Source organism: Dipteris shenzhenensis, chromosome 7, assembly GCF_047967505.1.
Source record: "Dipteris shenzhenensis isolate YYH24624 ecotype China chromosome 7, Dip_SZ_1.0, whole genome shotgun sequence".
NCBI classification, from domain to species: domain Eukaryota; kingdom Viridiplantae; phylum Streptophyta; class Polypodiopsida; order Gleicheniales; family Dipteridaceae; genus Dipteris; species Dipteris shenzhenensis.
The window spans coordinates 25,785,429-25,802,683 of NC_141602.1; the positions used below are offsets into that span (position 1 = coordinate 25,785,429).

Here is a 17,255-nt window from a genome sequence, read left to right on the forward strand (position 1 = left end):
ACAAAATCGTTTTGACATGTTTTAAGAAAACGATCACACCAAGTAATTTTTTCAAATTAGTGCTGTATTCAAAATCATGCAAAGTAAATATTAGCATTTGCATATTTTACCAGCAAATTTTCTATCCTGTACATTCATTTCTAAACGTTATGCAATAAAAACAATTCATGCTGCGATACTCACTGTCGTAAAGCCTTGGCAATTTATTATTAACTATTCTACTTTATATTGCTGTAAAGCTCTACATTCTGATGTCAAAGTTGGAATTACATGAAGATCTAGGACCCAGGTATCAAAGCCTCTTACACAACTCTAAAAAAACATGATCAACGAAGACTAAACGATATTATCTTTTTCAGAAGGGCAGAAATCAGCAAAGAAAAACCTGCCACACTCTCTATTGTGATGTCCTTGAAGCCCTTCACATTTCCTCCTTTATACATCTCACTATCTGCTCAGGAAAACTAAGCCTAAGTCGCATCAAATTCTTGGAGTCAAAAGGACGCTGATCCCTTCATGATGCCTCTGTCAGAGTTTGGTTCTTGGACGACTCTTTTTCAATCAAGAGAACTTCATAATAGGACGCAGTTAAGCAAAGAATAACTATGCCGGACAACAACAGCCGTAAAGGCAAGTACCTGGATAAAAAACAGTTGTTAGAATAGATTTGGATTTCTGTTCCAATACAGAGTAAATAAAGGTCCATCCTTGTCCAGGTCAAAGCAGCAGAGAGACAAGCCACAAAATATTAGGGATGGTTCCAGCTTACCATGGAGGAGTAAGCCCATGTCCAGAAAAGAAAATATCCACAGCTAGAGCCTACAAAGGCAAGAAATCAGCTATGTAAGCAATGAATAAATATTTTGTACCCCAAATATGCAGAAACCTTCTGCAACCAGCTGATTAATTTCTGCAAAAATTGAGCTCAAGCCTTCATGGACTCTCTCTCTCTCTCTCTCTCTCTATCTCTCTCTCTCTCACACACACACACACACACACAACCCCAAAAAGTTCTTTCAGAAATTGCATGGCAACAAGAGAGGAAAGCACAATGGGAAGACATGATACGATTTGTCAAAAGCCTGATGGGGAAGAAAAAGTCAATCACAAATAAGTCCCTCAAGAACTTACAGAGGCCACATACCGACTCTATGAGAAAGTTCTAGCAGGTTAGCACAGACAATCGTGGATGGATCGTGCTCCAAGGGGAAAGCTGTCATAAGTAGTGACATAGGGGTTAAGAAAGACTGCCCCCTCTAGCCAAAACTTTTCAGCCTCTTTATAGATGATTTGAAAAAATGGACGAGAATACACAGTAGGGAGGGTGTCCGGATTGCTGGATATGCTCTGCTACTGCTTATCTACGCAGATGATGTAGACAAAAGTAGCAGTGATCGGGACACGTAATAAACAATTTGATGTCATGTTTGAAGGAGAGTCCTTGGAAACAGTCAATATAAGTATCTAGGACTGGAATTCATGAACAACAAGGCTGGTGAGAGCAACCAAGATGTTTTATACATTAGGCTACACAATTGGGCTTATAAGCACGCTGCACGATAAATGAACCAGTGGTGGTAAGAGTTTCGGATTTGCGGTGACATTACAGGTAAGAACTAGAATAAAACAAGGCTGATGTGTTATGGTATGACTGTAGTAAATGCTAAGAGAAACTAACAAAACAATTGTTCTCATGCATATATGAATGTATGCCACGCATTGGTCGCTTTGGAGTTGATAAGCTCAAACAAAATAAAGGCCTAGGTTTGCCTTATACTAAACTGGCATAAGATGTCATTGTTCATCGAATATAGCCCCTCCCATCCATTTTTCAAATTAAGTCTCCCTCCCTTCTCTTGTTTCTCATTTTTAGCCTAGCTCCAGATCCCTTCTCTTGTTTCAATTCCTCCTTTCCTTAAGAAAGAACCAGAGCGCCAAGGAACAGTGGACTCACCAAACCGAATGAGCAAATAAGAAATTGAAGCTTTGGAATCGTGGACATCAGCAAAGCAGGCCAAGCAAGCAATGAAGGAACTACGCTCCAAACATACCTGTTCACAAAAGCAACATATGAGAATTTCCAGAAAGCGACACTCAATTTGCCAATTATCAATTAATGGTAGGTAAGTACATTCCATCGGCATCCAGACATATGGTATACCATTTGTGTAGCAAGACCTTAAAACCCAGCTACTCTCTGTAAAAATCATAATTGTTGCAAGGTGGAAAGGACACCACAACATACTCATCATATCTCTGTGAGACATGAATCGTTTTATCAGCAATTTTGAAATTTCATACTTCCATGAAAATGTCAGAACTTTTCGAGACTGCTTCATATAGAATTCCTTTTGATAAACAACTTGAATTTTTTCATCAACGACAAAAAGGGAGGTCCAAACGTGAGCCAATCATCTCAAGGTGTAGCTTTGCTCCTTTGAAAAGATGAGACAAGTAGCACATGGAAACCTTTTGAGTTTATGGTAATTTTAAGATTTTGGATAAAACCACAAGCTTCCATTCCCCATTGTTTTGGTGTTTGATAGGCACAACTCTTCTCTTTTACGATGCGACTTTACATCACTCGTTTTCTCAGAAGATCGAGGATGATCCTAACGTGTTGTTGATGGTCTTATATTGACTTCTTGTATGCTAGGATCTAGAAAGACTACAACAAAATTTCAAATAAATCAACATAGAAACGCCTCAAACAACAGCAATACAGCTCATAATCCAATTTCTAAAGCATTGTATTAATTTCCTCAAGCATTACAAGAGTACAAAAGTATAAGATAATCCATCTAAGGAGTCTTGCTCTTCTCAAAACCAAGGCATCCAAGAATGAGATCTGCCCAATCAAGATTCAATATGAAAAATGATTTCTCATAGTAGTGAAGCTCCAAACTTGGAACATTTAGCTTCAAACTTCAAACATCTCTATCCCAAATCTCCCTATGTACTCCCCTTGCCAAGTTAACCACACATTTGTGGTCACTTGCTGCTATTAGAAAAAAAAAGTCTCCATTCCAATCCCAAATTGCACCCCATTGCCTTCCAAGATCCAAATCTAGGTCATGAGATCCCTAACCTACAGACAAGAGCCTCACTCTTCTGATCAAAACTTACCAAGATCCCCGTTGTATTTCTTCCTTACATAGCCAATGCCCAAAAATGTCCAATCTCTCTAAAAGGCCAGCATGTCTACACTACCTTCAGCAACTTCTAGCACATCCTCAACGGTTCTAGAACAGGAGCACCTCCTCTAGCCCTTGTAGCCCCTACAACAATCAGCCACAACCTCTTCAACGGGGGACAATTACAACTGTGCTCTTTGAGCACTTGGTGATTACGAAAGCCACGAGTAATAAAGTAGATAGCTACCATCACTCAAGTCGTATACTATGGGCTAGTCCCTCCTCTAGCCCTTGTATCCCCTACAATAATCAGCCACAACCAAAAACATCAAATAGACAAAGAAGCAAAAACCCAAAGAATAAAAACAAAATTAAAACCCAAAACCCAAACACCCCCCCAAAAAGAAACCAATGGTAGCACAAGAGAACAACGATTAACCAATGCACATATAAGAAAACAAATGAAACACCGATGCCAACATAAGGAATCAATTATTATCATTATTTTTTTAATATTTAGTTATTTCTTTATTTATTTTCAATTCAAAAATAATAATAAATCATGAAATAAGGGAACGGAGAAAACCAAAACTAAACATATATGTAAGACCAAATGACCTTTAAAAATAGAACAAACCTAAGAACTAAAAAGAAAACAAGCTTTGAAGCTCCCCACTTTGGATTTTTATTGTACATTCAAGAAACCTAATCATTTCTGCGAAGTAATACGACTAATTTACTAAAGTGAAAGATGAAGACACTCTTACTTGGGCAAAACGAAGAGAAACTTCAGAATTGGGAAGTAATCACTCCATCTTTACCCATATCAGATATATTTGAGTCAATGTGAGGCATTCATACCATATTCAACACAACATACTCAGGTGGTTGTATTTTATCATAGATATTAACGTCTATATACCTAAAGAAGATTGAATAATGCTAAGATTCAAGGAACTACAATAGCTTCCACTAGCTATACAATTAAGTTCACAGAACTCTAGAGTATAATTCCTCCACCGAAATTTTTAAGTCTTAAAACGTCTGGTATAAATAAGTCATCTATGAATCTCCTAACGGGAATACCAATGCTTTATTGGAATAAAGAGTCTCCTAGAGTTATGAACGAATTATCTAGAAGAAAGTTTAACCAACAAAGGACATCTACAACTTTTGTGCACCTTTTCTTTTTCCAGTCAAGACCTTGCTTCTTAGATTTTATCCAACTAGAATCAGCTGATTTTTCAACTCTTAAAGCTTTACATCTATCTTTCTCATATCTATAATTAAAAACTGTAAAAAAGCTTTCCTATTCGTGACTTCAAATCCTCCAAATCTATTTTGGTGTGTGTAGTGTCATAAAATCATATGTTTCAAGAAAGATTCGAATATCCTTCTCTTCTACACTCCAAGAGGAGTTGAAAAACTTTATGAGTAGTATAACTCCCACTAAATCATTCAAAATTCAGCTTAAATCTATTGGGACATCAGCTCTCTTAATAGGTTTCTCGTGATCAATAGATTGCTCCAATAGTCTACATGGGTGTGTGATCAACATAATGGGTCTTATACGTATGTGCAAATGGTCTTGTTCAAGTTAGCACTCACACTTCCAATGTCAATTGACGGCATGGGCAACATAGTGAGAGAAAGATGTAGGCATCATATTTGTTGCATAACATGGTAGGTACTGTTGCAAAATTTTGTCATAGGCCCTTCTTGCCAAATCTTGTCACATGCTCTCCTCACAGATGCCCCTCTTAGCTCTTTCTCAACTCCTCCTGCCCTATGCGAGGGATCTCACACCTCTAGCATGTCTTCAACCTCTCACACTTTGATGTCTTCTTGGTCTTGTGGGGTTCCTATACCCTCCAAGATCAACAACTCCCTGTTGCCAATTCTCCCCAAAGAAAAAAGTTGACTAAAAAGTCAAACCATTGACTTTTTGCCTACCGCTCTTTGTCCTCACATAGCCCCCAAGAAGACACTGTTTGGAAGTGGAGACTAGTCCCTTCAAACAACTCTCTTCCCAAGGGTTTGGTCAAAATAATTGTGACATTCTCTTCGGTGTCACAAGTGTAATGCCATCCAAGAAGGAGTGCATTCAAACCAAGGAATGATGAACAACTCTCTACCAATTCACCCTTTCAACTTGATCTTGAGGAAAGGTGTTCAAGAGCAAGATCGTCTTTCCATTGTATAACAATCTGATATAAGGGAGCCCATCCAATCCTATGCTTTTCTAAAGATATACGTGCACAAGTAGGGCTGTGGTATGGGATGCATAGTCTTACCTAGCAGTATAGTGGGTCGGGGATTGCAGATCACGCAAGGATCTTCAGTTAGGTAGTGATGTACTAGTCTACAGTAGATGTGTCCCTGGTCTTGCAGCTTAGCTCGGAGCTATAGGTGGTCCTAGAATGTCCTAGTTAGTTCAAACTAGCCTTCTGAAGGGGGAAAGGGGGGGGGGGGAGGGGGCAGTTTATTTGGTATCAGAGAGCGGTCATTGATCTTCTTGGGATGATTTAAAACAAAGCAAAAAGTTATCGAGGCCTCGTACGACAACGTCAATGCTCTCTCTAAAGATGGAAGTTTCATATGTGTGCTTCGAGGGCTATTTGCCATTGGAAAGCGTGTGAGGCAATGGTTCTTGGAAGCTTCCCATGCATGCAATTGCATGTGTTGCAAGCGTGTGCATGCATGGGTGACACCTCTCCAGCACTCCTGAAACCTCTGATCTGCAAGCAAACACAAGAACACACCAACGTGAGGAAACTGAGCAGGCTGCTCTCCACCCAACCATGACATCTACGAGATGTGATCCCGAATCAGGAGATGTCCCCTCCGAGCCACGAGTTGAGCTACTGGCACAAACTCCCAGCCAGATCCTAACCAGCCTAGTGTCCCGTTGAAGCCTGGGATCTATTGTTGGGCCTTGGGCTACACTATGATGTAGGCGCGCGTCAGCGACTCAATCCAGGATCAAACCTAGCACCTGGGAACGAAACTTGCTCCCATCGGCTCTCTGAGAACTGAACCTCTGGGCCCCTTGTAGAGACTGGGGCCCCAAGAGCCAAAAATAGCGAAGACCTCTAACTGGTTCGTACCCTTGCCACTCAACCCGAGAATCAAGCCTGCCTAGCTCTAAGCCTCCCCAAGCTACCTGAGCTAGTCTTGTGTATCCAGTACACATCGGATACCAATCCGTGCACATGACATACTGCCCCTCCTCTAAGAACTCACTCCTGAGTTCGCTAAAAAACCCGAGAATGTCCTCTGGAGGTTCTATAATGTCTCCCATGTTGCATCCTCCTCAACACGATCCTTCCACTAGATCTTGTATTCCGTAATAGTTCTATTACGAATCTCTCTTTCACAAAATTCAAGAATACACTCAGGTTCATGTGGAATAAAAGTCAAATCTGTAACTTCTATTATTTCTTGAGGAGAAACAAGTTGATCATCCGCACCCAATACTTCTTTCAGTCTACTGACATGAAATACTGGATGTACTTTAACATCAGGAGGCAATTCTAGTCGATATGCAACTGGTCCAATTCTTTTAATGACCTTAAACGGACCATAGTATCTGGGGGATAACTTTGGAACCAAACCAGTACTTAGGCTCTTGAATTCCTTGGGAATTCACAAATATACCATCGTTCCTTCATAGAACTCTCTAGGTGAACGATGTCTATTAGCATAAAATATGTCCCGATCTTGGACACTTCTAATAGACTCCTTGGCAAACTGCAACATTTCCTGCATGTCTTGCAAGAAGGTCTTTGCAGCATCATTTTGGATTCCCTTTAACCCAACCATAACCCAATAATAAAATCCATGGAAATACTTTTCCATTTATTACCTGGAATTTGCAATGGCTGTAATAAACCCCCGCTTCTAAGGCGTTCTGCCTTAGTAACCTACCAAACCCGACAACCTACCACATAGTTTTCAATAAATGCACGCATTTTAGGCCAATAAAAGGTATGCTTCACAAGAGACAGAGTCCGATGTATACCCAGATGTCCAGCACTAGGAGCATCATGACACTCCCAGAGAATCTTGGATCGAAGTTCCAGAACATCTGGCACACAAATCTTTCCATTCCGGAACAACAAGCCGTTCCTAATCATCCACTGACCTCCCGCCACCTGTACCGTAGGGGGCACAATCCTCGAGTCTTGGTCAACCATGGAGCTCCCATCCTGGACTTTCTGCTAATAAGAACTGAAATGACTATCAGTTGCGCAAAGCCCTCTCGAGGATTGAAATAGGTCTGAGGATATTTCCGTAAATGACATAGCATTTACAAACTTGACTCGACTTAAGGCATCCGCCACACTATTCAACGAACCCTTGCAATAACGTATTTCGAAATCAAAATCTTGCATTAATTCTGCCCATCTAGCTTTCCGTCTCCTCAATTCAGACCCATCACACAAATACTTGATGGACTGATGATCGGTCAATACAAGAAACTTCGAACCATACAAGTAGTGTCTCCAAACCTTCAGGGCATACACTACTGCATAGAGTTCTTTTTCTAGTGCGGGCCAATGATATTGGGTGTCATCTAGCTTCTTACTCTCAAAAGCTACAGGTTTGCCCTCTTGGAATAAAGCTGCCCCGATCGCAAAATCACTCGCATCGGCCTCTAAAACATAAGGCCGGGTAGGATCGGGTAATGCAAGAACGGGTGCTTCCTTGACAGCAAACTTCAAGGCTTCAAAAGCCTTGTTCAATGCATCATTCCAAGAGATCGGCTAGGTAGACCTGCATCCACGACCTTTCAATATGTTTGTCAGGGGTGCCATCATGTGTGAATAATCACGCACAGACTTCCGTAGAAATACCGTAAATTCTAGGAAAGAACGAAGTTGTTTCACAGTCTGAGGGATAGGCCATTCTAAAACCTTCTAGATACGATCCGGATCAATGCTAATACCTTCTGAAAAAATCTTGTGTCCCAAGTAAATGATCTCCTTCATAAAGAAGTCACATTTACTCATCTTGGCATAGAGCTTATGCTGTCTTAGAATAACTAAGACAATCCGCAGGTGTCCTATGTGATTCTCTAGCGTTCGGCTATATACCAAGATGTCATCTAAGAACACTACAACAAATTTGCCTAGAAAAGCTCGGAACAAATCGTTCATCATTTGCTGGAAGGTGGCAAGAGCATTGGTCAAAACAAAAGGTAATACAAGAAACTCGTAGTGGCCATACCTAGTTCGGAATGTGATTCTATCTATGTGTTTAGCATAGATACGGATTTAGTGATAACCCGTACGCAAATCAATCTTAGTGAAATACTTCGCTCCGGCCAAACGGTCTATTAGATCATCGGAACGGGATAGAGGGTATCGATTCTTAATTGTCACTTTATTCAATCGTTTATAATCTATACACATTCTCCATGTAGAATCTTTCTTCTTTCTCAAGAGTACAGGTACTCCCCAAGGTGATTTACTTGGGCGAATATAGCCCATATTCAAATCATCCTGTAGCTGTGAAGCTAACTCATCCTCCTCAAGCTGGCTCATCCTATAAGGTGGAACACTAATAGGTTGAGCCCCAGGTACTAAGTCTATGCGATGATCTACTGCCCGTTGTGGAGGTAAACCTTCCGGCAGTTGAGAAAGAAATACATCCATGAAATCATCTTACAATGTTCTCAATTCACGGTGTTCAAACACACTTAAATCATTCTTGTTATTAACAGAGACAACAAATGAAGAAAGCGGAATCAAAACACACTGATAGACATCATAATGAGAAGTGTTTAATATATTCCGAAGCTGCATCGCAAATACAATAGTTCCTTGAGAAGAGGGAATATTATCACACCGAATACAAAATTGGGTGGCCTTATCCAAAAAAGAAAGAGTATGTTCCTTCCATCCAATCCGAATATCATGGGTTTTAAACCACTGTTACGCTCTAGCCGAGGTAGCATGACCTCGGAAGAATCAGTCGACATTTCCCTTATAGGATCTATCTTTGTAATATATGTGTTTGCGCTTTATGTAAATGATCGGGAGGGATTAATGTCAAGGTCCTAGGTGAGGGCTGATAGCACCAGACTGGATAGATCTGAGACCAAGGATGACATGTGGCATCTAGATCTATCTAGGGATTTGGGGTCTGCTAAGGCTAGTGAGAGAAGATAAGGATTGGATTTTTTACGTGATTTCGATTACAGATCTCTCTCTCTTGCTTGGAAGTCTTGGCAGAATAGGCTGGGAGGAAAAATCAGGGTGCTACTCCCGTGATAAGGAAGAAAAGGCTAGTATAGTAACAAGAAAGTTGACAGTTGGTATCAGAGCAGAAGGTTGGAAAGAGACGAATCAACGCTAGTCAGCGGTAAGAAAGAAACGAATCAGAAGGCTGGCTGGTCGACGAACAGTAACGGGCTAACGGCAGTAGAGAATCGTCGATCATACGGTGGTGCGTGAAGGTGCTACGTCGACGGACGGTAGCTGGTGACGGATCAACCGAGGATGACGACGAGGTCTGTGAGGAGCGGCACTCACGTGGACCTACGAACGGGCTGATGCAGCGATTCGACGAAGATAGCGTGGGGTTAGCTGGTAGGTTGGCGCAGAACGACGGAGCGTAGGATCGTTGGCGCAAGAGATTAGTCCGTGGGCTGGGAGATTTATCGACAGGAACGGAGAGCAAGGTTCCCGTAACCCTGACGGAACAGGGACCGTTGGAAGGCACGGCGCCGATCAGTTAACTCAGAGATTGCAAAGGCTTTGGCCAGAACTGTCGATGCACAGTCACAAGGCCTTGCTGGGCCACGGGTGGTGTTCAAGGAGTTTTACATAAGTGATTCGACGAGGAGCGCAGACTGGTCGTGAACGAACCGTGACGACGGTCGATAGGCAGGTTTAACGTGGTACGTAGGCTTGGTGACGCACAAGACCTCCATCTGACGGGTTGACCTGACGGAATACGGAATGGGGATCGATTCCTTTGGTAGATCGACGTACGCAAGCAGCTTGTGAACGGTGTGCAGGAGCAAATTGCTCGGGCTGCAAGCTGTGGGATTCGAAGTCCAGGGAGCACTCTATCTATTTTCCTTTTGGTTTTCGTTATTCCTGTTTTGTCGGAAGCAGTTAGACTTTTGTGGTTTTGGCAGAGGTCGCAGTTGATGATGCTATAGCAAGAACAAATTATGCTTGAGCAGATGCCTGGGTGCTTCAGTTAGAATTAGACTGCAGGAATTTCCCTAGTATAGGGAAAAGCGCCATCTGTGATATATGCCTGTATTAAATGCTTGATCAGTGTGAATGTGGGATTGCAGGAATTCCCTAGTATAGGGAATTGTGTTCAGAGTGTCAGTACACTGTAAATACAGTGTTCTAGGGGTGTTTTTTTTTTTTTAAAAAGCCCCAAAACAAAACACCTACTGAACTAAATGGAAGCAGAAGAAGGGGCTTCCAGGAGGGACCCTGGTGAATCAGGAGTCCGGCCGACCCAGCAGGGATCGCGCCCAGTAGCTCATACTTTATCTGGCAGGATTGCATTGCTGGAGGATGCCTTGCAACAGTTGTTAGCGCAGCAATTACAAGCCAACGAAAGGCAATCTGAACTTAGGAGAGTGCTACAGAGTATGTCTGCCAGACCTTCTCGAGAAGAGAAGGGAAAGGCTCTAATGGAACTGGAGTCTAGTGTTCATACGGTCGAGCCTAGGAAGGCTAAAGTGCCAAATATTGCTAATTACAGACCGGAAAAGTATTCTGGTCGGATGAACGACCGTAGCTCCGATGTCATTGAGACCTGGTTACACAAATGGGACGAGGCGTTCGCCATTTGTGAGATCAGAAATGACATCAAAAAGATCCGCGAGGCCACCCATATGTTTAGTGAGGCTGCGGATCGGTGGTGGATTAAACAACAAAAAGATGGCATAGCATCCACTACCTGGGAGGGGTTTAAAAGAGAGTTCAGGAAACACTTCTTACCTCCTGACGAGGCATCCCGAGCTTGGGATCAATATAGGAACCTTCGTCAGAGAAATTTATCAGTGGCAGAATACATTGATAAGTTTCGAGAGAGTGTAATGAAGGTTGACGAACCCCTGCCTCAATCAATCCAAGTGAAAGATTTCATATTTGGATTGAATGATCGAATAAAAATGGAAGTTCGGGCTAAGTACGCGAACACGCTAGATGATGCAATAGCTATAGCCCTGAACTACGAGGATGCCAAGGACAGCAAGCCAAGTGGGTTTGCACAGGTCGGAACCCAGTATGGGTATCCGAAGAAGTCTGGGTTTAAGAAGAAGTGGGCTAGTAGAGGGAGTGGTTCGCAGCCGAGTGGTCAAGCCAAGCAGGCGAGACCGGCTGAAACTCCTAAACCAAGTACCACCATTGGAGTGAAGAGGAAAGTAACCCCAATGGCAGCCCGGGCTTGGTCTAAATCTCCCTTGAACCCAGAACAGCGGGAAAAAGCGAGGAGAGAAGGCTTATGCTTTGGTTGCCTTCAACCTCATCAGTGGAGAGATTGTCCACGTAATAAAGATCGTCGGATGGCTGAGATGGTGATCTCAGAGTGCGATGTGGAGATGCAGGGAAGTCCCAGAGCGGAAGAGATGCAGATTCAGCTAGCGGGATCTTCTCAGAGGTTAGTACCTTGTTTGTTCTGTGTGTCTGTTACTAAGTTAGTGACGAGTGCACCTGATAACATCTTATCTAAGCCCGCAGCAACGGGGTATACAGCCTTCAATGATACGGAGTTAATCAAAATGAAAGGGCAAGTGGCCAGTCATGATGTCGTTGTGTTGTTTGACTCAGCGTCAACTCACAATGTGATTAACTCCAAGCTCGTGAAGAGGCTGAAATTAAAGACAAGTCCATCTGACTATGCGTACACAGTCAGGATGGCCGATGGAAGTTCAACTGAAGTATGGGACCAAAGGGTTACCCAGTTAGAGCTTCGGATTCAGGACTATGCTGAGAAGCTTGACTTTGAAATAACCAAGCTTGCTCATGCGGATATAGCCCTGGGAATGGCGTGGCATTCTAGGAAGAATCCAGCCATTGATTGGAAAAAGCACGTATATCAATTCAAGATGAATGATGTGCTTTATGTCTTGCGAGGTGAAAGAGATATACCTCAGGGACCGTTGGTTTCCGTGATGGAAATCAGAAAGGCTCGAGTAGAGTTTTTGTACCTTTGCACCGCATCGGTAGAGTCGGTGAATGATTCTTCGACTAGCACTGATGTTACGCAAAGTGGTGAGATGGCCAAGCTGGCTAATCTTATAACAGAGGAGTTCTCTGAATGTTTTAGGGATGAACTACCTTATGGGTTACCTCCAGAGCAGAAAGTTCAGCATAAGATTGAACTGATCCCGGGGGCAAAACCTGTAAATAGACCTCCCTATAGAATGAGTTTTACTGAAGAAGCGGAGGTGCGTAGGCAACTGGAAGAATACCTCAAGTTGGGGCAGATTCAACCAAGTTTCTCACCTTTTGCTTCACCAGTGATATTAAAGAGGAAAAAGGATGATACGTTTCGCCTCTGTATAGATTACAGAGCATTAAATAATATCACTGTTAAGCACAGGTATCCGATGGCTCGGATTGATGATTTGCTAGATGCATACATGGAGCCGTGATTTTCAGCAAGATAGATCTTAAGTGCGGCTATCATCAGATCCGGATTAGAGCCGAGGATGTGCATAAAACCGCTTTCAGGAGCAGGTTTGGTCATTATGAGTTTTTGGTAATGCCCTTCGGACTTACCAATGCTCCAGCGACCTTCGTCATGCTTATGAACGATTTACTACGTCGGAAAGTTCGTAGTACATTTCATTGACGATATCTTGATATTCAGTAAAAGTGTTATTGAGCATTGTGAACACTTAAGGATAGTGTTCAGTACTTTGAGGAAAGCCAATCTTTACGTGAATAAAAAGAAAACTATACTGTGTATGGTTAGGCTTGAGTACTTAGGGTTCATAATTACTCCACCGGGGGTAGAAATGGATCCGAAGAAAGTGGCTGCGATACTAACTTGGCCAATCCCTCAGAGTCTGACCGCGTTGCGATCATTCTTGGGATTTGTCCAATTTTATAGAAGGCATATCAAAGGATATTCCGAAATAGTATCGCCATTGACTGATCTGACCTCAGATAAAGTGCCTTTTATTTGGGGACAGAATCAACAGGAAAGTTTTAACACCATAAAACAAGTTGTGGTCTCAGGACCGGTGTTAAAAATAGTTGATCCCCAGAAACCGTTGTTCCTAGAAACCGATGCAAGTGGCATTGCGGTAGGAGCAGTCCTCCTTCAAGAGGGAAGGCTAGTAGCCTTTGAAAGCAAGAAGCTTTCTCCCTCTCAAAGGAATTGGCCAACTCATGAATTGGAGTTGTATGCTGTTATCCATGCTTTGAAAACATGGAGGCATTATTTGTATGGTTCAGAGTTTTATGTGGATGTAGATCATGATACTCTGAAACATTTTTGTAAACAGCCTGACTTGAGGGGCCGCCAAGCTAGGTGGGCAGAGCTCATGCAGGAGTTTAATCTAACGATTCGGTACCGAAGGGGAAAAGACAATAAGGTAGCTGATGCGTTGTCTCGCATTATGCACAACCTGAGTTTCACGGTATTAGAGAGTGCTCTAATGACCGAGATCAGAGAAACTCAAAAGGTGGACGAGTTTGTCCAGAGCTTATGGCCTAAGGCTCATGTGTTAAAACCCGGGGAAAGTGAAAAGGATGACCTGGCATCCAGAAAAGGCCAAACTTATGCAAGATATACCATAAGGGATGGTATGCTAGTTAGAAATGGCAAGGTTGTAGTACCTGGTCAGAATGATCTCAGGCAGAGAGTCATTCGACAGTGCCATGATAGCCCGTGTGCGGGACATCCAGGAGTCGAGAAGACATATGATCTCGTGAGGCGAGATTTCTTTTGGCCAAAGATGAAAAAGCATATTCATGAATATGTGACACGGTGTTTCTCGTGTCAGGTAAGTAAGGCCGAGCGGGTGAAGCCACCCGGACTTTTACAGCCCTTGGAAATACCACTAAGTAAGTGGGAGAGCATTTCCATGGATTTTATTGTAGGACTACCTACAACGCAAGGAGGGTATAATTCTATCCTTGTGGTGGTTGATCGTCTAACCAAGATGGCTCACTTCATTCCGACTAGAGAGTCTGTTAGTGCCCCGCAAGTAGCGGATTTGTTTATTAGACATATATTTCGTCTGCATGGATTGCCTAGATCCATAGTGTCAGACAGAGATGTCAGGTTTACCGGTCACTTTTGGACAGCGGTATTTGAGACACTAAGGACTGAGTTGGGAATGAGTAGTGGGGATCATCCTGAGACGGATGGTCAGACGGAGAGAGTCAACCAGACTTTAGAGGATATGCTGAGAGCATATGTGTCATTGAGGCAACATACATGGGACAAGTGGTTGCCATTGTTGGAGTTTGCCTACAATGATAGGAAACATTCATCTACTGGGTTCAGTCCGTTTGAGCTGAACTATGGTTATAGACCAGCCAATCCAACTATAGTTGGAGTACCTCAGAAAGTGCCTAGTGCCGCGAACTTTGTAGTTCAGATGCGGGAGATGCTAGCACTTGCGAGAGCTAATATCCGCCAGGCTATGGATAGAGCCAAGGTGTATGCGGATGAAAATCGGTCTATAAGAGTATTTGAAGAAGGAGAAAAAGTTTTTCTCAGAATTCCTTCGCACTCGAAGTCGTTGACTTCAGGAGAGTGTGCTAAGTTATCACCTCGATACTGTGGGCCGTGGTTAATTCTAAAGAGAATAGGCAGTGTAGCCTATAAATTAGAATTGCCACAGGGGTGTAAGGTGCACCCGGTTTTTCATGTTTCACGTTTAAAGAAATTTTTACATACTGGTGACTCACTAATCGAAGGTGTGGTTTTGTTTCAGGAGATAGGATATTGCAAGGCGCAAACCAACAAGAATCCTGGACCGAGGAACAATGCAAATACGAAATCGGAAGATACCCACGGTGTTGGTTGCATGGCATGGTCAGCCTCTATCCGAAGCTACCTGGGAATCCGTATATCAGTTGCGGAGAGTGTTCCCAGAGTTTATCATCGAGGACGCTGATGTCTGAAGAGGGAAGGAATGTTACGCTCTAGCCGAGGTAGCATGACCTCGGAAGAATCAGTCGACATTTCCCTTATAGGATCTATCTTTGTAATATATGTGTTTGCGCTTTATGTAAATGATCGGGAGGGATTAATGTCAAGGTCCCAGGTGAGGGCTGATAGCACCAGACTGGATAGATCTGAGACCAAGGGCCTAGTGCAAAGATTGTGCCTAGGGGCAAGGAATTAAATGCATCCCAAGAGAGGGGTGAAATGCTGCATTAGGAAGGCCCTATATGGATGACATGTGGCATCTAGATCTATCTAGGGATTTGGGGTCTGCTAAGGCTAGTGAGAGAAGATAAGGATTGGATTTTTTACGTGATTTCGATTACAGCTCTCTCTCTCTTGCTTGGAAGTCTTGGCAGAATAGGCTGGGAGGAAAAATCAGGGTGCTACTCCCGTGATAAGGAAGAAAAGGCTAGTATAGTGACAAGGAAGTTGACAACCACTCTATTCTAATTAACAAGTCCACATGCTCCAAGTGCATGACATAGCACGTAAGAGCCGCTGTGTATTCTTGAATCCGGATAGAAAGTGCTTCAATCTTGCGATCCCAAAACTGCTGTCCAGCTAGAAGCTGCACATCATAGGTGTGATCGCTGGGTATCGTGGACAGCCCCATCTTCTGCACAAGTTTGTAATTAACAAAGTTGTGAGAGCTGCCTGGGTCAAAGAGAATGTGAACTCTTTAGTCCCTAACTTCTCCATAAACTCGGAAAAGATCATGAGAACCAAATAACGAAGTATTAAAAGTGCAATTACAAGAAAGTGGATAGGTAATGACATTTACAGAAATACCTGTCATCGAAACTTGATTAGCTCCCTTAGCTTTGGTACCCAAACCCGCATGGAGCTCCCGACGCTTGCTTGTGGTTCTTGCACTTAGGACAATCATTCTTAGTGTGGCCCCGCTCCTCGCAAATGAAGCAACGTCCCTCTTTCTTTAGCTTCAAGATACGAAGGAAACAAGCACGACCATTCTTCGCCTGAGTCAAATGTTTCTTGGAGGCGTTGTCTATAGACTTCGACTCCCCGGTACCAATGGTAGACTAGAAGAACTTCCTCTTGTTCTTCCCACCCGTGTCGGCAACTGTGGTTCCCTTTGCACTGGCCATGGTATCATCATAAATACGCGCGTAATTCATGGCCTCTTGCAACGTGGTACACTTGTTGTTCTTGATCTGTAACTTGTAGGAGTCAGGCAAACCATCCACAAAGAAACCTAACAAGGTCACTGGATCCATCTTTGTAGCTCTGATGTGCAAATCCCGAAACCTCTAAAGATAAACCTCAAAATTCAAATTCAGCTTGGACATTTCGAGGGCTTTGAGCTTACCTACGATATCGTAATCTTCCTCCTTCTTCAGAAACTCTTTCCTGAAGACCCCTTCAAATTCAATCCATGTTGCAGGCTTGGGTTGGAGTTCCTTCCACCACAATAAAGCCTTTCCTGACATAAACCCGGCTGCAAGCTGTATTTTCTTGTCATCTGGATAAGGGTGAAACTGGAAGTGTACTTGCCACTTATGCAACCAAGTGTCAACAACCTCCTTGGTACGAGACTTTTGGTCTCCGGAAAAAGGATCGGGAGTGATGTTCAGACCTAACACTGAAGCCATGGCATCCACATGCGTGAGCACCTAAACAGTGCTAGTCAAAAGTGTGAGTGTAGTCTGAATCCCTTGGAGTTGCTGTGTCAACCCCATTTGATTCGTGTTAACTTGCTCAAACTTGCCATCAAGAGCAGTGGTGAATTCACTGAAGGCTTTTTTCGTAATCAGATCATTGTGTGAGGGGGAGTGAAGTGGAAGAGAGCAAGAGAGTGAGAGTAAGAGAGAGTGACACTCTAGTGCGGGTGTGAAGAATGATGAGCCACACCACAAACTCACTTATGTTTTATTAGGATTAGGTTTACCCTATGACTGTCTTAAGACAGTCATAGGTGTCCTATCTTTTAATGAAGGG

At 43.0% G+C, this 17,255-nt stretch overlaps 1 protein-coding gene across 1 annotated transcript in view; it reads right to left on the reverse strand.

Moving 5' to 3' along the window:
* Window positions 1-223: 223 nt before the first annotated feature.
* The window catches only part of LOC147900152 (uncharacterized), a 50,523-nt gene continuing 33,491 nt past the window's right edge, over window positions 224-17,255 (reverse strand). The window contains exons 6-8 of the mRNA XM_087377455.1: window positions 1,955-2,051; window positions 770-819; window positions 224-638 (exon numbers count right to left, since the gene is read on the reverse strand). Of these exons, the coding sequence (XP_087233581.1) occupies window positions 515-638; window positions 770-819; window positions 1,955-2,051 (271 nt within the window). The 3' untranslated portion in view covers window positions 224-514. The remainder of the gene's footprint in view (window positions 639-769; window positions 820-1,954; window positions 2,052-17,255) is intronic.